The sequence below is a fragment of the Oncorhynchus kisutch genome, linkage group LG13 (assembly GCF_002021735.2).
Source record: "Oncorhynchus kisutch isolate 150728-3 linkage group LG13, Okis_V2, whole genome shotgun sequence".
Classification (NCBI taxonomy): Eukaryota; Metazoa; Chordata; class Actinopteri; order Salmoniformes; family Salmonidae; genus Oncorhynchus; species Oncorhynchus kisutch.
The window spans coordinates 55,540,467-55,562,216 of record NC_034186.2 but is presented as its reverse complement, the minus strand read 5'-3'; the positions used below and the strand labels follow the sequence as shown (position 1 = coordinate 55,562,216).

The following is a 21,750-nucleotide window of genomic DNA, read 5'->3' as shown; positions in this document are numbered from 1 at the left end:
GTGCTAATCCACAAACCTACTGATACTGTGTCCACCTGTATACACTGTCCTTGGCCCAGTTAAATACAGTCGCGTCCTTTGTTTTCTTTCCTGCTGACAGATCTTCTATCACATTTGTCAAACCACTTAAGTTTATTTTATATTTTTAACATCACATCCCTGGATGAAAGCATCTTCAGGCAGTCCATCAATCTAATGACTGGCCAAAACTGCCTCACAGCTGTACATACATACAGACAGTACTATACATTTATTTCTTGTTTCTGCTGCATGTAACCATTTACACAATAGCAGACTTGCTGATATTCATATGCCATTACAGCTGAGCTGTACTCGTCTTACTCTTATGCCTTGAATGTATCAAAGTAGAACAATTCCGAAACTATTGTAACAGCAATGATGTCTGTCAAAAATCTTTAGATTCAGAGTGGTTGGACAAGTGTAGCACGGTAAAAATGTAAGTGATTTGCCTGGCCTTTAATTACCTTCACCAGTGGACTCCTGAATGAGATTTCAGGAAAAGGGTAGCCATGTTATTAATGAAGACTCATATTTAATCTGGCGCTATGCAAATGTAATCCAGATTTACAGCAGCATGAAATTTGGGCCGTTTTGGGAATCTGAACCACATCAATGCCAGCGACGGAACAATAACCAACTCACAACAACCAACTTAGACAGACTTCCAGGCTGAAAAAACTGCATAGACTAGCCAAAATGTCAAGCTGGTCTATGCTGGTTTATAATGGTCTATGCTTGTCAAACTGGTCTGACTAGCATGGTCTAGCTGGTTAGGCTGACCATCGGGTTCTTGGTCACCTCCATGACCAAGGCCCTTCTCCCCTGATTGCTCAGTTTGGCCAGTTGGCCAGCTCTGAGAAGAGTCTTGGTGGTTCCAAACCTCTTACATTCATGAATGATGGAGGCCACTGCGTTCTTGGGGATTTTCAATGCTGCAGACATTTTTTGTTACCCTCCCCCAGATCTGTGCCTTGACACAATCCTGTCACGTAGAAACATCTGAAGGATGATCAATGGAATCAGGATGCACCTGAGCTCAATTTACAGTCTCATAGGAAAGGGTTTGAATACTTATGTAAGTAAGATATTTCTATTTTTTGTTTTTAATACATTTGCAAACACTTCTAAAAACCTGTTTTTGCTTTGTCATTATGGGGTATTGTGTATATATTGATGAGGAATTTCAGAATAAGGCTGTAACGTAACAAAATGTGGAAAAAGTGAAAGGGTCTGAATATTTTTGTGATTCGCTGTATGTAATGTATTGTCTTAAATAATTAGGCACTTCGATGCTGGTTTATGATGGTATGCTGGTGACCAGTTTATGCTGGTGCAGACCCAGTTAGGGTTGAAATATTTTCAGATTAAACTATCTCTTTGGGAGCATATACCAGGTTTAATTTTTGTTCCACATTTCTTGATATGGAATGGCAAAGAACTGCGTCAATTAAGATGATCGTAAATCTGCGTGTCAACTTTACTTGTCATCTGTCTTCTCATCAAATTTGGACTGTTGATTATAATGACACGGGTCAGATGGCACCTTCTTGGGTTTCCGACCTTCGTCTCCCTTGAGTGCTGACACAGATTGATGTGGTCTGAGGAGGTCCGAGCACACAGGTCTGTGGAAACATCTAGAGGGTGATAAGAGGTTCTGGCCAGAGGGATGACACCACCTCTGGAGTCTGTCTGGATGTCATGGGAAGCTGTCCACCACAAACGGTGTCATCCTCTTAACCCAAACTCAGGTCAACCCCGGCCTGTCTTTCAAAGAAAAAGACGAAGAGACTGAGCCCGACTTGGTAAAGTGTGAGATGTCCAGACTGATTGTGGACTACGATAGGACTGGCCAGATGGTAGAGACATCGCATATCAATTTACTGGACTCATTATGAACAAATATGACATCTAACTAACTCTACCATCCTGAAATATAAAGTTTTTTGACACATTTGATGGAGGTCTGTGGCTTTAGGAATTTACAACTGAAATTATGAAATGTACTTTCCTCCACACTGACATTTATATCATTGCAGTCACTAATTCTAGCCTTGTGGCACAAAAAAGAACCCATCCTTCAATGCTCTGCAAACAACAGCAGATCAGACAACCATAATCAAATGTCGTTTGGGGGCTGAATGGTAGTGACAGTCAATGGAGGGTAATGGACATTGAACTAGTGTTTCATTTGTTTGTTTTCTCTTATTCATTTGTATGGGACATTGTGAAATCTGTGGATTTCACCTTGTAGTTGTTCTAATCTTGGTTAGAAAGGTTAAATGCCTCTGTACTTAGGTGAAATGGTTTACCTTTATGGGTCCTCACCTTGAATCCTTTAAATCCAATTTAAATTCATTGGCCTCTCCTTTGAAGCTGATCTTTCTGGGCTCCTGGGTAGCTGGATAGTTGCAAGAGGCTCACATAAAAAGGCCTTTAATTGAATAGCAGCGTTCTGTAGAGGGTGGAACAGGTGCCATGGTTGTTTCAGCTTGGAGTAGGAAAGTGAGTAGAGGCTGGATTTGGGAGTTGACGTGGGATTTGACGATAGCATGGCGTCATGGCTCCAACCAACCCCATCTCCCCACGCCGCCATTACCGGGCAGGAAACGGTTAAAGTGTGTAGCACTATGTGCAATATGTATGACTGCTCTATGCATCACTTACATAGTTTGGGCTTTACAGATAAATTGATCTGAATGTTGAGAACGTTGTTAAATGACATACAGTGAGATCTAAATCTATAATGCCTTCATGTCATCACAATGCTTTGTAGTTTAATAATCGAAACATGGCCAACTGTACTGCTAAACTGTAGATCCCGCCACGCTGTGGTAACCATTAACAGATGGTCAAAAGGCTTTAAAATCAATATCATGCAAAGTCACTGGCACGTAGACACTGAGAAGTGCTTCTGAGTTCAGAAGTGCTTCTGAGAAAACATGTTTGGTTCAGACTGTATGCCCATTTATGATACTTGTGTCCACACAGCAATGTTGGGAAATTACACAACCTGCCAAACACGTCACTTTCTATTCAAAGTATGTCCTTGATCCCTAGTAAGGTACTGATTAATCATTGGTCTCAATCAGTATTTTATTATTTAATTGATTTAACCTTTATTTATCGAGGCAAGTCAGTTAAGAATAAATTCTTATTTACAATGATGGCCTACCAAAAGGCAAAAGGCCTTCTGCGGGGACGGGGGCCTGGGATTAAAAATACGAATAAATTAAATTAAAATATAGGACAAAAGACACATCACGACAAGAGAGACCTAAGACAACAACATAGCAAGGCTGCAACACATGACAGCAGCACAACATGGTAGCAGCACAAACCATGGTACAAACATTATTGGGACAGACAACAGCACAAAGGGCAAGAAGGTAGAGACAACAATACATCACGCAAAGCAGCCACAGCTGTCAGTAAGAGTGTACATGATTGAGTCTTTGAATGAAGAAATTGAGATGAAACTGTCCAGTTTGAGTGTTTGTTGCAGCTCGTTCCAGTCACTAGCTGCAGCGAAAGACGAGCGACCCAGGGATGTGTGCGCTTTGGGGACCGTTAACAGAATGTGACTGGCAGAACGGGTGTTGTATGTGGAGAATGAGGGCTGCAGTAGATATCTCAGATAGGGGGGAGTGAGACCTAAGAGGGTTTTATAAATAAGTATATACCAGTGGGTCTTGTGACAGGTTTACGGACACGACCAGTTTACTGATGAGTATAGAGTGCAGTGATGTGTCCTATAAGGAGCATTGGTGGCAAATCTAATGGCCAAATGGTAAAGAACATCTAGATGCTTGAGAGCACCATTACCTGATGATCCATAAATGACATCTCCATAATCTAGCATGGGTAAGACGGTCATCTGAATCAGGGTTAGTTTGGCAGCTGGGGTGAAAGAGGAGCGATTACGATAGAGGAAACCAAGTCTAGATTTAACTTTATCCTGCAGCTTTGATATGTGCTGAGAGAAGGACAGTGTACCGTCTAGCCATACTCCCAAGTACTTGTATGAGGTGACTACCTCAAGCTCTAAACCCTCAGAGGTAGTAATTTCACCTGTGGGGAGAGGGGCATTCTTCTTATCAAACCACATGACCTTTGTTTTGGAGGTGTTCAGACCAAGGTTAAGGGCAGAGAAAGCTTGTTTTACACTAAGAAAGTTTTGTTGTAGAGCATTTAACACAAAATCCGGAGAGGGGCCAGCTGAGTATAAGATTGTATTATCTGCATATAAATGGATGAGAGAGCTTCCTACTGCCTGAGCTATGTTGTTGATGTAAATTGAGAAGAGCGTGGGGCCAAAGATCGAGCCTTGGGGTACACCCTTGGTGACAGGTAGTGGCTGAGACAGCAGATGTTCTGACATTATACACTACACTCTCTGCACAGTAGAGTTGCACAGTAGAGTTGAGGTGATTTTCTTCTTGAGGTTCAGAATAGGTGTTGGTTGAGTCTGTGCTTGTTGTCCATAAGCATCTCCTGCTTCAGTATCTTATATTATTCGTTACTATGAAAGCTGCACTGTCTGTGGCCCCCTGTAGATGAGGGCAGTTATATAGAACTTAGTTTGGATATTGTAAAGACCTGTGTGTCCTGACCTGTCAGTTAGGGAGCAAACGGCTCCAACAGGTGGGCTGTATGTGGGGGAGTGGGACCTCTTTTATCCAGGCACAGATTAAGAAAGTGGTGTCAGAGGGGTCGCCCAAAAATAAACCTCCCTGCTGTCTGTACACTCGTGGGTTATACCAATTCTGTGGGTCACAGTCCAGGGCTAATAGGGTAGGTGGGGAAGTCCACGATGGGCGTGACTCAGGGGGCAACAATTCAACTGTAAGGGTTAATGCAAAACCACTCTTTAGTACATACACACACATACAACAGTTGAGGAGGGAATGTGGCCTGTGTTTGTGATTGTCCAAAAAGGTTTGTAAAGTGTGCGCTGTTCAGTCAAAGAGAACCCAAATATCCTTGGAATCGATATATAACTGGATAGCTATTCATTAATTTACAATAAAGACAAACGTGTCTCCATTTATGTATTGAAATGTGTTGAACTAGTAAAATACTTGTGTTATAGCTGCTCTGAACCATAGACTGGGCTCTGAACACATACAAATGAATTCTGTCAATTAGATCGTAAATCATATACAATATTTGTTTAGATATGAGTGCACAAAACTCATGTTTGTAAAACTCAAGTGTTAAACGTTTTTGGAAGGTGTTCCTGAAGACAGTTTAACACCTATACACTACATTTCACTCCCAAACCCCAAAAATATTCTGAGATACAGCTTGTTAAATAAAGGGTAGGATAGTGAGGCCTTTTGGTGACCCCGTCCAACCGCAAACACTGCATACCAACCCCTATTTGATGGAGAGACATCTTTCTTTGACACTTTAACCACTTTACAACCACTGACCTCTACTTTGCCTGCTCTCACATCTACTCATGAGGTGAACAATGTACTGTAGGCATTTGCTTTTGGCTTCCTGTTTTAAATGAATCTAATAATCTCTCAGATAGCACTATTTGTTTCGAGATTGACTTGTGCTATACATGCCACACATTTGGTTAGAGGAATTTGTGTTTGCAAAGGAAAAATTGGTTCATCATCGCTGTCCAAGGTTCTGGCAGAAGTGGACGTCTGTTTCAAGGTTTAAACCTTCCAAGGCCTCTTCTTTTATCACACATGAGGATAATTTGATAATATTCACAAAATATCTCAGAGTAGGAGTGTTGATGTAGGATGGGTTTTGCCCTCAAAATCAAAATGTGTAACATTTTAGATCTGCACTACTACTCTAGATCTGCACTACTACTCTGAGAGGATTTATGAATACAGGCCCTGCTCTTCAAATATTGGCAGAACAAGTGTTACACAGTAGAAAACAGGACGCAAAGACAAAAGCAACTACTGTCTTTGGGTGATTTGCTAGCAGTCACTGTTATAGGCTGTGTTGCATTTTGAACAAAAAGCTTTTGCCATGAGTGGAAAAGTCTAACTTCCCTTTGCTAGTTACTGTGGTGTAGGGTAACTAAGTAAAAATACTTTGAACCACTACTTAAGTAGATTTTGGGGGTATCTGTACTTTACTTTACTCTTTGTATTTTTGACAACTTTTACTTTTACTCCACTACATTCCTGAAGAATCTATCTAATTTTTACTCCCATACACTTCCCTGACACCCAGAAGTACATTACATTTCAAATATTTAGCAGGAATAGGAAAATGGCCCTATTCACGCACTTATCAAGAATACATATGGTCATCCCTACTGCATCTGATCTGGCGGACTCAATACAAACAAATGCTTGGTTTGTAAATGATGTCTGAGTGTTGGAGTGTGCCCCTGGCTATCTGTAAATGTAAAAACAAGAACATTGTGTCATCTGGTCTGCTTAATATACTTTACTTTTGATAATTAAGTACATTTGAGCAATTGCATTTACTTTTTATACTCACATTTAAAACCAAATATTGTTTTACTTTTACTCAAGTAGTATTTTACTGGGTGATTTTCACTTTTACTTGAGTCATTTTTAAAAATTAAAGTTATTTTTTACTTTTGCTCAGGTATGACGATTGGGTACTTATTCCAACACTGCCTAGTTACTATTTGGGTATTGTTTTCTAGCTGGGTCTACGCAAGGGGTTACTTGTAGGTTACTTGTGGGTTACTTGTAGGCTTACCACTGGAAAGCTGTAGGCCTACTTGGCATGGGAACATTATCACTATGTACTGTACATTCTATCTGGTCAATGTCAAGATAAAGAACAAAGATAAAAAAAGGAAGTGTGACAGCCAACTTGATGAAAAGATCTCACAGCAATGGATGTTTACCGTTAATAGTCAACTGCAAAGTATAGTTCCACGTGCATTATGCTGATGTTATAACTCTATCTCGTGTTATTTTTTTTTTTTGGAAGACATTTCATTTCATTTGGCTTCAATTCATCTGGCTACTGTCTTTGGCATTGCTAGGGCCAGGTGTTTTTCCTTTCCCAGGGTTAGATCACATGGTCAGGAAAAAAATACTGTTGCCTTAACCATGACCTATGAATGAATTATGTATCATTGTATGATGGATTCATTGTGTTATCTCATCCCCCGGTAATGGAATTCCGTAGTTGGGGTTGTGGTTCTTGTGATTTGAATGGGCTCAGTACTACTCAACAGAACTTTGCCTAAGGGGTTGTTTTGTTTCCTGTTTTTCCAGACGGTGTTAGTTTGATTTATCCTAATGTATACCCATATTTGCCTTGCAAATACACAGCTAAAGGCAATGGCATTGTAACCCCGGCATCTGAACTGTCAGTGCAGCCAATTGGTCCAAGCACTCAGGTCTGTTGATAAATTAATACGTTGATTCCTATGGTAGATATTGAACAATTAGTGCAAAGTTTATGCCACCTTCATCATTTCAGTCTTTATGATATATATCTTAATCAAGACTAATGATGTTTCCTCCTGTCCAATTTCTGCCTGGACTGAGAGAACTTGCTGTAGTATGGCAACAAATGATGGAACATGCCTATACGATTCTTTCTTATATTGTATATACAGCGTACATGACCAATGACATTTCTGCAGAAGCGCTGTAGTGACTGCAAATTGTAACAGTTGTGGTGGACTTTGTTACAGTGTAACTCGCAGCTGGAGATGAAACAGAAAACATTTAGCTAAAGTGTAACTATACTGAACAAAAATGTAAACGCAACATGTAGCAATATCAAAGATTTTAGGGAGTTTTACAGTTCATGTAAGGAAATCAGTCCATTGAAATAAATTCATTAGGCTCTAATCTATGGATTTCAAATGACTGGGAATACAGATATGCATCTGTTGGTCACAGATATCTTTTTAAAAAAACAGTAGTGGCATGGATCAGAAAACCAATCCGTATCTGGTGTGACCACCATTTGCCTCATGCAGCACAACACATCTCCTTAGCATAGAGTTGATCAGACTGTTAATTGTGGCCTGTGTAATATTGTCCCATTCCTTTTCAATGGATGTGCGAAGTTGATGGATATTGGCGGGAACTGGAACATGCTGTCGTACACGTCGATCCAGAGCATCCCAAAACATGCTCAATGGGTGACATGTCTGGTGAGTACGCAGGTCATGGAAGAACTGGGACATTTTTAGCTTCCATGAATTGTGTACAGATCCTTACGACATGGGGCTGTGTATTATCATGCTAAAACATGAGGTGTTGGCGGCGGATGCATGGCATGACAATGGGCCTCAGGATCTCGTGACGGCATCTCTGTGCATTCAATTTGCCCTCGATAAAATGCACTTGTGTTCATTGTACATAGCTTATGCCTGCCCATACCATAACACTACCAGCCACCATAGGGCACTCTGTTCACAAAGTGGACATCGGCAAGCCACTTGCCCACACAACGCCATACACGTAGTCTGCGGTTGTGAGGCCGGTTGGACGCACTGCCAAATTCTCTAAAACAACGTTGGAAGCGTCTTATGGAAGAGAAATTAACATTCAATTATCTGGTAACAGCTCTAGTGGACATTCCTGCAGTCAGCGTGCCAATTGCACACTCCCTCAAAACTTGAGACATCTGTGGCATTGCGTTGTGTGCCAAAACTGCACATTTTAGTGGCCTTTTATTGTCCCCAGCAAGAGGTGCACCTGTGTAATGATCATGCTGTTTCATCGGCTTCTTCATATGCCACACCTGTCAAGTGGATGGATTATTTTGGCAAAGGAGAAATGCTGATTTACAGGGATGTCAACACATTTGTGCACAATATTTGAGAGAAAACAAGCTTTTTTTGCATATGGACATTTTCTGGAATCTTTTATTTCAGCTCATGCAACATGGGTCCAACACTTTACATGTTTCGTATATATTTTTGTTCCGTGTATGTTTGACGAGGGAATACCAGGAAGGAAATTTGACCTGGGTGCACTGAGCAGCACTAACACCCCCTGCTGCGCTGCGAAGGAAGGTTCTACTGTAGCCAGTACCATAGCTTCGTATTGTATGCGTTCTCGGATAATTTCTCCACTTTGAATTCATTCCTCGTGAGCGCATAGCGCAGTGTCGCATTACAACTGCTGTAGTTATTTAATGTGACATGAATACAAAACGGACCTGATAAAAGGCTTGTTGAACGAGCTGATAAACGTCATTCCCGCACATTTTTCGGTCAATAAGATGCTTGACACACAGTAGCCAAAGTTAGCTCAACTGGCCTGTTTGTTCGGACTGCAACCTATCATCGAAAATTACTTGGTTGACAGTGTGACAGCAACGGATCCTCCGCCGACTGTCAACCAAGAAGCTGTACGACCCGGACCCGCCAGAGGAGCGTGAAAAAAACAGAAATATCGGAGGTAAGCTATAGCCTGTCTATCCCTGCTGTAGTATGTCCTTTTATCCCCACCAGCTACTATATATGCTATAATGTATTACTTGTGAGGTTATTCTCATGGCATGATACAGTGTAATGTTATGTTTGTATTTCTCATTTCTTGACACCACTGTCAAGCAACTAGCGATGGGTCGTTCGCGAACGAGTCAGCTCTAAGAGCCGGCTCTTGTTGGTGAACATTGGGAGCCGGCTCATATATCAGAAGAGTCGAATCTATTTATAAAAATATTTACCTAAGATATGAATGATCAAAAGATTTAAATGAATAAAATGAACTAATTCAAAGAACGAATAAATAAATAAAATAATGTAGTCCTAAATACTCAAGTGCACACATTCATTCTGAAAGATCTGCATATCTTCTGAGCTGGTGGAAGAACAAGGCCTCTGTCTACCCACGGCTTACTAAAGTCATGACAGGGAGACTCTGCATAGTTGCCACATCCGTTACCTCAGAGGGTCTTCTTGAAACAAATCATTACTGAGAGAAGCAACCGCATCAGCCCCTCGAAAGTGAGGAAGCTTGCATTTCTGAATGCAAATCTCTCATAAAAGCAAAATATGGTCAGCATTGCGGTGTGCTGCTGGTTATAACATGGCAATAAAGAAGAGAGAGAAAAGAGGGACCAGTTTAATGTTTTAAGTGGGATGCTGCAGTTTTGCACATTGTTATTTATTTTTCTTTGATATGGTGCAGTATTATATTATGCTGTTCAGATTGTATTTGTTTTGAATGATTAGATTTATATGCACTTTGTTTATATACATTACAAAGTTATACTTTAAATGCTAATGTTTAATAGCATTCTTTTTCATAACAAACCAATGCATTGTTAAATACATTCTGGTTAAGGTAGAGATGGTTTCATTAAAAAATGTAATTAGAATTGTTTTAACACCAATCATAGTCAAACTATCGCACATTTTTGACTTGAAACAATACAAAACATATTTTTTTAAGAGCCGTTTGGGAGCCAAAAGAGCCTGCTCTTTTTGGTGAGCTGAGCCGATCGAGCCGGCTCACTGAAAAGAACCGGAATGACCATCACGTCAAGCCCCGGAAAGTCAACAGCTCGATGTCACTTTAAATGCATTTCATGTTGTCAATTGATTGATCAGCAATGATAGAGCTCAGTCAGCCAGTGAGGTACCCAGCTTTCTTCATAAATGCATCAGTTGCATAGAGCAAAACCCAGTCATAGTTCATAGTCCACCCCCCAATTATAATTTCTAATTATTTATGAGTAAAAAATGGGACATGTTTAATTGTGCCGCCCTTTGCGTAAATAATCACTACATCATAGCATATCCTGTTGCAGTTTGCTCTAAGATCCTGGTTTATTGTTCTCTTAATGCAAATAATATCTGTTCAAATGTACACAGATAAGAAAGGTGTAACCACATTCCCACCGGTATCCTGACACAGGTCCTTATAACAAAGAGGCTGTGCTGTACTTGCTGTACTTCTATATGCTGTTAATGGGGATCATTGTAAAGCAATAGGATTTACAGTAATCGGCCTTGTTGGTCTTTTACAGTTTGTATGCTCTGTTGTTGACTAGTCTACAGTTGATGCTGTGAATGCATGGGCGATGCCTTCTATTCTGTGTGGTGTACATTTGAGGACACCCCTGTAACTGGTACTCTCCGGTGTCGAGGTGTTGTATCTACAGGATGTTGTATCAACACTTGTCTTTTCACGGGATTCACAACTTACGTGACATTTCTTTTCAGACAGTCGCAAAATGTGATGAGAAAATCAAATCAAATCAAATTGTATTTGTCACATACACATGGTTAGCAGATGTTAATGCGAGTGTAGCGAAATGCTTGTGCTTCTAGTTCCGACAATGCAGTAATAACCAACAAGTAATCTAACTAACAATTCCAAAACTACTGTCTTATACACACAAGTGTAGGGGGATAAAGAATATGTACATAAAGATATATGAATGAGTGATGGTACAGAGCGACATAGGCAAGATACAGTAGATGGTATCGAGTACAGTATATACATATGAGATGAGTATGTAAACAAAGTGGCATAGTTAAAGTGGCTAGTGATACATGTATTACATAAAGATGCAGTAGATGATATAGAGTACAGTATATACGTATACATATGAGATGAATAATGTAGGGTATGTAAACATTATATTAGGTAGCATTGTTTAAAGTGGCTAGTGATATATTTTACATCATTTCCCATCAGGTGGAGTTCACAGGAGAAGTCGACAATTTGATATGGCGTTTTTGACTCTGTCAACTCTGGGGTAACATCACTTGTGTGTGAATGTAACGACTCTGGCCCTGGTAGAATGGCTGACACTGAAAGTTGACCAAATACATCAGATATCTACAGCTTTAGACTACATTTGAATGAAGATGTCTGTCAATGGGCAATACCTAACATATACATCATCTCATCACATTGCTGATATAAGGAACGATAGCTGGCCACTTGCCATGCTGTTCACAACGGACCAAAATAGAGAGGACCTTTAGCTGTTGAGGTCCATCTTAATAGCAGCAAGTTGAGAAGCATGTCCTCGCAATTTGAGGATGCCTCAGTAATGTTCTGCTATGTATTTTCAGGACAACAGTTGTGTAAATCAAAAGCTCACACAGATATGAACTTTCCGCCTATTTACAGCAAGAAATAAACATACTGATTATAGCGCTGACTGAGGAGGTTTTTTAAGAAATCTCAAGTGGGAACAAAGAGTGATTATATGTACTGCACATGGATCCGACTCTTTTGGTGGGAGTGGATGTGAATTCGCTGTGGCGGTTTGCATCCAATAGAGGGACTGTCTCACGTAGACAAGACCCTGCTAGGTAAAGTCCCCCCTTATCCCAGCTCGCTGGTCACCATAGCATCTCCCACCTGTAGCACACGCTCCAGCTGGTATATCTCTCTAGTCACCCCCAAAACCAATTATTTCTTTGGCCGCCTCTCCTTCCAGTTCTCTGCTGCCAATGACTGGAACGAACTACAAAAATCTCTGAAACTGGAAACACTTATCTCCCTCACTAGCTTTAAGCACCAACTGTCAGAGCAGCTCACAGATTACTGCACCTGTACATAGCCCACCTATAATTTAGCCCAAACAACTACCTCTTTCCCAACTGTATTTAATTTATTTATTTATTTTGCTCCTTTGCACCCCATTATTTTTATTTCTACTTTGCACATTCTTCCATTGCCTTTACCTCCCTTCTCACCTCATTTGCTCACATTGTATATAGACTTGTTTATACTGTATTATTGACTGTATGTTTGTTTTACTCCATGTGTAACTCTGTGTCGTTGTATCTGTCGAACTGCTTTGCTTTATCTTGGCCAGGTCGCAATTTTTTTTTAAATAAAGTAGACAGACACTGCACTTTCAGTGAGGACACTGAAATGGGGCCCTGTATTTTCTCACTCTGTATTTTCTCACTCTGAGAAAATAAACCACATAACTTTCTCAGCCTTTCAGTTATTAAGTGATTTTATTTGTTTGTTTGGTATTTAATGATTATTGTTGCATTGTCCAATTCAATGTTGGTTTGTCAGCTTCGGTCAGTGTTGAGTTTGCCTCAGAAAATCACAATGACGCAGTCGTTGGTTGAGTTAATTATTATCTGAGAGTTCCATCATCAATAGACCTAAATCAAGTTACAATGAGCCTATTTGGTAATAAGGCAACTTTAAGAAACATAATAATTATCCTCTGATGTCCATGGAACTGTATGGAAGGAAGCTAACACAGTGTATCTTGACTCCAGCAGCAGAGTCCGCTTGGCAATCCATGAACCGCCTCTACAAAGCCACGTCTTGAGGGAAAACTCTGACAATGATGCCCACATTTCAGTGACAGTTGCTGTTGAGAGAGTTGTCTCAGTGGTCCATATAGTTGCCAAATGTGATTCCAGCTGCTTCTGAGGCATCCAGGTCTTAATGATAGAGTAGTTGATTGAGCGGGGTGTGTCTGCTTATATTCTTGCTGCTATATCGAGTTGCCCAACCATTGTTCGCAACAACTTCTGCCCTTAAATAAAACGAACAGGTGACCGGGCTTGAGCAGCTGTCACTCTTTGCACCAGGGTGGGTGTTTTTGTGTGTCTGCCAGTAGAGGGTACATAATTAGTGTAGATGCTTGTTACAGCCTTTTGGATGTTTAAATCCTAGTGATTAGGCTGGGAAGCACACTCTGTGAGGAGGAGACAGGCAGCTGCCTCTGGTTATCAGTTGGAAGTGGGTCACTGTGCTCTGACTGAAATGGACCCATGATTCATCCCACTTTACTGACACTTATTATTTATTAGGTTACAGTTAACTACACCTGGAATGGGCTACACATATCCTTGCCATTTTACCAGGAAGATAAACCAGTCACACACAATTCAGGGGAGCATCTATTTAAGTTAAAAATGATGATACATGATACAAGAGTTACCTAGTGAATGCCCAGTTTGCCCAGTTTTGGCCCTGGCAATGCGCTACATGGTTTTACCTGTAAGATAAACCAGTCACACAAAATTAAGTGAAGGAAGTGATTATACTCTAGTTACCTAGTGGATGAATGCACAGTTATGGCCCCTATCTTGTTTCGTTTCATTTGACAGGCATTTGAGAGCTTTCAGAAAGGTTTATTCTCAGCCATATGAAACCCTTAAAATATATGTTTTTCTTGTTTGTTTAATGAGTTTTAAACAAATTCTTGGTATTACAGTATATGCACTTATACAGCTATAGGCTACGTGTATTAAGTCAAATCAAATCAAATCAAATTTTATTTGTCACATACACATGGTTAGCAGATGTTAATGCGAGTGTAGCGAAATGCTTGTGCTTCTAGTTCCGACAATGCAGTAATAACGAACAAGTAATCTAACTAACAATTCCAAAAAACTACTGTCTTATACACAGTGTAAGGGGATAAAGAATATGTACATAAGGATATATGAATGAGTGATGGTACAGAGCAGCATAGGCAAGATACAGTAGATGATAGCGAGTACAGTATAACATATGAGATGAGTATGTAAACAAAGTGGCATAGTTAAAGTGGCTAGTGATACATGTATTACATAAGGATGCAGTCGATGATATAGAGTACAGTATATACGTATGCATATGAGATGAATAATGTAGGGTAAGTAACATTATATAAGGTAGCATTGTTTAAAGTGGCTAGTGATATATTTACATAATTTCCCATCAATTCCCATTATTAAAGTGGCTGGAGTTGAGTCAGTGTCATTGACAGTGTGTTGGCAGCAGCCACTCAATGTTAGTGGTGGCTGTTTAACAGTCTGATGGCCTTGAGATAGAAGCTGTTTTTCAGTCTCTCGGTCCCAGCTTTGATGCACCTGTACTGAGCTCGCCTTCTGGATGACAGCGGGGTGAACAGGCAGTGGCTCGGGTGGTTGATGTCCTTGATGATCTTTATGGCCTTCCTGTAGCATCGGGTGGTGTAGGTGTCCTGGAGGGCAGGTAGTTTGCCCCCGGTTATGCGTTGTGCAGACCTCACTACCCTCTGGAGAGCCTTACGGTTGAGGGCGGTGCAGTTGCCATACCAGACGGTGATGCAGCCCGCCAGGATGCTCTCGATTGTGCATCTGTAGAAGTTTTTGGTCTAAGTAAGTAGGGATCAAAACATTTACTTTTCACAACTGTGTGTGACTAGGAGATAAAGGTCTTCTGCGGAGAGTACTTTGCAAAATGTCTAATTTCATAATATGCCATACCATCTGTTGACCAGGGTTTAGGTTCCCTTTATTTTCCAAATGTGGATGCGGGAGCACGCTCTGAATGCTGGTCATGAAATGTGCCCGGTAAGAAGAAAAGTATATTCCAGTGCCTTCAGGAAATTAGCCCTGGAAGCCAAAAATAACAAGCACAGTCTGCAATGAAGAAAAGCAAGGGAAGGAGCACCATAGAGGAGTAGCAGGAGGAGGGATCCATTTCAGTACTCACCAAAATAGTAGCAGGGATATACTCTGCGACCACCATGTGCTGCTTGGTGCCGGTGCACCGTTTTTGAAGTCCTCCCAATGTTTAGTCTGCAATTTCCTCCTCACGGGCATTCCCCCTCAGATGCTTCTCAAAATGAAAAGTAAATGTTTTGATCCCTACTCACTTAGACCGAAGATCATATGCCATGGAGAGTGTCCATAGACTGAATAATCTCATCTGCTGGATCATATGAGTCATTCTCAGAATATAGCCAGAATCCCCTTAAGGAATCGTATTTACCCTCCACAGGGGTAAGGAACATGTTAAGATGTTAGGCACTGATTGTGCTATTCTAGAATGGACATTCTCGGGCCACTGATTGGCAGTTGCATTAGGCCCAATAATCAGATCATCTTCTCAACTCTCATGAGCCAATCCACTTGCTGGTCTGGCACCATATGACTATTATCCTTTCAATTAGTTTATTTCACAGATTGTTGACATTCAAGGTGAGCCAGAGTGACCTCTTCCCTTCTCTTTGTTGGCAGCCCAGTTGTTCAGTCTGTGAAACTTATAAAGCTCTCCAGTAATGTCTTGTAACTTTGTATAATCAAATCACGTAAAATACACGTATTTGCAGATGTTATCGCAGGTGCAGCGAAATCTTCCAACAGTGCAGCTCCAACAGTGCAGTAATAATACCTAGCAATATGAAACTATACGCACATAATCCAAAATGTAAAATAAAAATATATAAAAAATATCAGAACGAGAAATGTCAGAGTTATTGGGTACGCCCATCTAGTACCGGGTCGGATCCCTCTTTGTCTCCAGAACAGACTAAATTATTCGGGGCCTATAAGGTGTTGGAAACAATTGTTGCTCAAATGATATCAAGGGACCTAAAGTGTGCCAGGAAAAAATTCCCCACACAAGTACACCACTGCCACCAGCCTGTACAAGGCATGATGGGTCCATGGACTCATGCTGCTTATGCAAAATCCTGACCATTGAATTGCAACTCCACTTTGTCCCTGTACTGTTGAATATACACTGCAGTGATGATGACCAAATAAAATTATCTTGGGCGGTAATGTGGTCGGCATTTGATGGGGAGGTATTCCAGATCGGGAGAACAAAAGGACTTGAGTTCGTGTACGTTACCACAATCACACCATGAGTTGTTAAAGATGAAACAAACCCCTCCGCCTTTCTTCCTGTCTGCGCGATGGATGGAGAACCCCGCTGGCTGAATGGATGGGGACAATATATCTGGAGAGTGCCATGATTCTGTAATACAGAGTATGTTACACTCCCTGATGTCTCTCTGGAAGGAGATCCTCGCCCTGAACTTGTTTACTTTATTGTCCAGGGAGGGTATACACGCTAGAGGTCGACCGATTATGATTCTTCACCGCCGATACCGATACTGATTATTGGAGGACCGAAAAAAGCTGATACCGATTAATCGGCCGATTTAAAAAATGTATTTGTAATAATGACAATTACAGCAATACTGAATGAACACTTATTTTAACTTAATATAATACATCAATAAAAATCAAATAAATAATGAAACATGTTCAATTTGGTTTAAATAATGCAAAAACAAAGTGTTGTAAAAGTGCAATATGTGCCATGTAAAAAAGCTGTTCCTTGCTCATATGAAACCTGTCCCGAGAGAACCCTTAAAATATATGTTTTTCTTGTTTGTTAACATATGAAAGTTGGTGGTTCCTTTTAACATGAGACTTCAATATTCCAAGGTAGGAGTTTTTAGGTTGTAGTTAATATAGTATTTATAGGACTATTTCTCTCCATACCATTTGTATTTCATATACCTTTGACTATTCAATGTTCTTATAGGCACTATAGTATTGCCAGTGTAACAGTATAGCTTCCGTCCCTCTCCTCGCCCCTACCTGGGCTCGAACGAGGAACACATCGACAACAGCCGCCCTTGAAGCAGCGTTACCCATGCAGAGCAAGGGGAATAACTACTCCAAGTCTCAGAGGGAGTGATGTTTGAAACGCTATTAGCGAGCACCCCGCTAACTAGCTAGCCATTTCACATCGGTTACACCAGCCATTAGGCTGATAGGCCTAAGTCATAAACAGCGCTGTGCTTGCGAAGAGCTGCTGGAACTACGCACGAAAGTGCTGTTCGAATGAATGCTTACGAGTCTGCTGCTGCCTACCATCGCTCAGTCAGACTGCTCTATCAAATCATAGACTTAATTATAACATAACACACAGAAATACGAGCCTTTAGTCATTAATATGGTCGAATCCGGAAACTATCATTTCGAAAACAAAACGTTATTATTTCAGTGAAATACGGAACCGTTCAGTATTTTATCTAACGGGTGGCATCCCTAAGTCTAAATATTCTTGTTACATTGCACAACCTTCAATGTTATGTCATAGTTACATAAAATTCTGGCAAATTAGTTTGCAATGAGCCAGGCTGCCCAAACTGTTGCATATACCCTGACTCTGCGTGCAATGAGCACAAGAGAAGTGACAATTTCACCTGGTTAATATTGCCTGCTAACCTGGATTTCTTTTAGCTAGATATGCAGGTTTAAAAATATATACTTCTGTGTATTGATTTTAAGAAAGGCATTGGTGTTTATGGTTAGGTACAGTCGTCCAACGATTGTGCCTTTTTTTTGCAAATGCACTTTTGTTAAATCATCCCCCAGCATTGCATTGATTATATGCAATGCAGGACACCCTAGATAAACTAGTAATATCATCAACCATGTGAAGTTATAACTAGGGATTATGATTGATTGTTTTTTATAAGATAAGTATAATGCTAGCTAGCAACTTACCTTGGCTTCTACTGCATTCGCGTAACAGGCAGGCTCCTCGTGGAGTGCAATGAGATGCAGGTGGTTAGAGCGTTGGACTAGTTAACTGTAAGGTTGCAAGATTGGATCCCCCGAGCTGACAATGTTAAAATCTGTCGTTCTGCCCCTGAACAAGGCAGTTAACCCACCTTTCCTAGGCCGTATATAATATATATTTTTTAAATCGGCAAAATCGGCACACAAAAATACCGATTGTTATGAAAACTTGAAATCGGCCCTAATTATTCGGCCATTCCGATTAATCGGTCGACCTCTAATACGCGCTGCTTGAGTCTGAGTCAAATGTTTAGACTCATCACTGGAATGAAACAGATTCCTTAATGCAAATGGCTGACTACATGAAACTGGTTTGACTGACTACATGAAACTGGTTATGTTACTTGCTGCAGTATCCACACTGTTCTCCAACAGTTTTTTGGCAGTAATAGTTAGTGTACGCTAGTAGCTTTTTTGCACTTCTTTTAAAGTTGCTTCACTGTACATTTTTGCGCAAAAGCTTTGTCTCTTGGAGGTATCGTTGTCATGGTTTTCTGGAGTCACAGCTCTTTATCTTAATCCCTCTGTTTCTGCAGTGACTGTAGATAATCATTCAGCGGCCTAGCCGTCTGGTTGTAGTTTGCCACCTGACACTTCGGTGACAGTGATTTACAGATTTGCCCACTTTTACTCGTTGACAGCCATTTTGCTCTAAATCTTCAAATATGTTGTGAAGAATCCTTGATCTTGTTAAGTTGTATTACATCGTGGGTATCTCCTATGTAGTAGGCCTCATTGAAGAATATCCGTTTTTGTACGCAAAAATGAAATCATAGTCAATCATGTTTATTAATACTATGACCAGCACTAGCTGATTACATTTTTCCTTGTTCTACTTATTCAATGTTGCCTATGTGGGCCTATTAAAAGGTGGGTGAAATTTTGAAATTGTGTAGATGCTCATGATCACTGACTCCCCTCTGTTTGTCTGACAGGCTGTTGTCTCAAAGAGGTAGCTTGCAGTGATGCCCAAGGCAATGAAGTCAGCCTCTAAGTCTCGGTCCCACTCCCGCTCCAGAAGCAGCTCACGATCCAGATCTCGGAAGCATCGCTACAGGTGGCTAACAACGTAACTTACTGTAACTGATCTAACTTGCTTACCTACAAATTACGGACCACCTCAAACTAGGGCATTGTTATGAATTCATATTATTTTGTCTATAAATTGTCAGGTTAAGAGGGATGAGGCAACATATTCCACCTTATAAGGACATATGAAGTATTTCTTTTCTGTCAATAAATTTCACAAAAGGTTATCACATGCATAGAGAGCTTGAAGAAGATTTTGAAACAGAAACAAGAGGGGAGGGAACACTTTTTCTGAGAAAGATTGTTTCCGTCTTGTTGTCTATCTGGAAAGCAACGAGTGATAAATCGAAACCGAGATAAGAGTTGCTGACAGCGTCTTGACAGATATGCTACACATAGATTGTAAGAAATGCTTTTGACCCGACAACGGTTGTTGCTATGTTGATTAGTCAATGTTTTAAATGCTCCTGATTGGTTGCTGACCTCCAACAGTTATGTGTGGACTATGCATGCTATGTTTGGGCCTCAATGCATGACCTGTTTCATTTGTCATCACCAACATGTGAAGTTGATTTGAGCATGTCCAATTGTGTGCATGGCATGTTGAATTTGTCATCACCAACATGTGAAGTTCATAGGAGTATGTCTAATTGGGTGTCAAATGAAAGCTGAGTCATAAATGTGTTACAAAGTATCTATTACCTTATATCATGCTTTATAAAGGGTCCATAAATGTGGCATGACTGTGTGACATAATCACCAATGTCAAAAGTAACATAAATCACTATGTCGAATGTGAAATAACCATGTGCTTTATGAAGAGTGTTGGGTTGAAGGATTGGATTACGATCTAAAATAAAGTCATGTTAGTCACAAGACCCCTAATCTCATTCACAGACTCATTCGCAGACCCTTCCACCCAAATGTGCGGAAGTTCTGGAGGACCAACGCATCATACGTGGCTTTTATTAGTTTTTTTTGTTAGCTAGTGACAGCGGTGGTCTCAGGTTGGACTACTCCAAATCATTTTGGCTCTGACACACACAAAAGCTTTGCAGGTCCATTAACCCATTTAAATACCTTACAGTAACCTGTGGATCATGAGAGAACCTTCATAAATCAGCAGAACGTTAATAACTTATTGATTGACACTATGTAGTGTCCTGTAATACTTTGTTTGATGTGAGACATCTTCGGTCATTCATAGCACATCCATTAAGACTACATCACATGATGCTTTACTTAATTTAAAGTCAGAAAATGTTTGTAACTGAAAGGTTGCTAGATCGAATCCCCGAGCTGACAAGGTAAAAATCTGTCAAGGCAGTTAACCCACTGTTCCTAGGCTGTCATTATAAATAATAATTTGTTCTTAACTGACTTGCCTAGTTAAATAAAAATAAAGTCATATGATGCTGTACTTACTATAAAGTCAGACACCTTTGGTCATTCCTAACACATACATCAAGGCTTAATGATGTAAACACAAATGAATTATTACTAACAAATAAACATCAAAGACATGTTTAACACATACATGTCCTTTCATATGTATATTATTTAAACAATACAAATTCTTTAAGTTTCAAGTCCAGCAATGCAATTACATTGAACATTACACAGAACTGTGAATAGTGCAGCTTGTCCCTGAGATGGCGGACAAATGGTTCTTGCCTCTCTGCCTCATGGAGGTACTGGATGTTGGTTCCAACCTTAAAAGTAACAACAAAGAAAGTTAGCATGTCTGTTAGGAAATGTCTTTGTCACACCATCTGGATAAGGGCATTTCTGTGCAGAGCCAGAAACTAAATGGAGAGATGGGAAATTCCATTCGATTCATATTATTATATTCCTCTTTCATTTACAAATTTCATGACGTAACTATGAGATGTGGATGTATCTAAGGGGATTTTTATTTAGCTGAACCTGCTAGCTAGCTTGCTAAATTTAATCTAGCTAGCAATTGCTGTAAAGTACCCAAAATTATTTTAAATAACGACTGAGGTAGCTACAGTATATAATCTAATTCAACCCTTTAACTACTTTAAATGACAGTAAATAAAGGTTTATTTGCTTGTTTTTTGCTGTCCGGTTGGCACCACAATTGGTCATTTGATTTGCGAACTCATCACATGACCAGCGTCTCATCAGCAACACTAAAAAAGTACTTCAGAGTAACTGAATTTCAAAAAGTTTAAAAATAAAAGTCCCCCGACATAACAGTATAAAGGTTCAACAACATGCATTTTATTAATGATATTAATGATATATGAAAAATGATTGTCTAAACATTAACAATAGTTGTTCATATTTAAGTGAAATATGCATTAAATTTGGGTTTTAAAACATGTTCCAAGGTCAAATAAATGCCCCCAATGCAAATCACTGTTTATGGAATTCATATTGGCTTATAGAGCAAGAACTAT

At 40.1% G+C, this 21,750-nt stretch overlaps 1 protein-coding gene across 6 annotated transcripts in view; it reads left to right on the top strand.

The window, feature by feature from the left end:
• The first annotated feature begins 8,995 nt into the window (after positions 1-8,995).
• Positions 8,996-21,750, top strand: part of LOC109902155 (thyroid hormone receptor-associated protein 3) — a 29,592-nt gene continuing 16,837 nt past the window's right edge. For 2 of the 6 annotated variants that reach the window (XM_020498267.2, XM_031786590.1), the window contains exons 1-2: positions 8,998-9,401; positions 19,231-19,352. In XM_020498267.2, coding sequence (XP_020353856.1) covers positions 19,261-19,352 — 92 coding nt within the window. In that variant the 5' untranslated portion in view covers positions 8,998-9,401; positions 19,231-19,260. Of the gene's footprint in view, positions 9,402-19,230; positions 19,353-21,750 lie in introns of all 6 variants that reach the window. The other 4 variants (XM_020498269.2, XM_031786591.1, XM_020498271.2 and 1 more) reach the window with 3 other exon arrangements.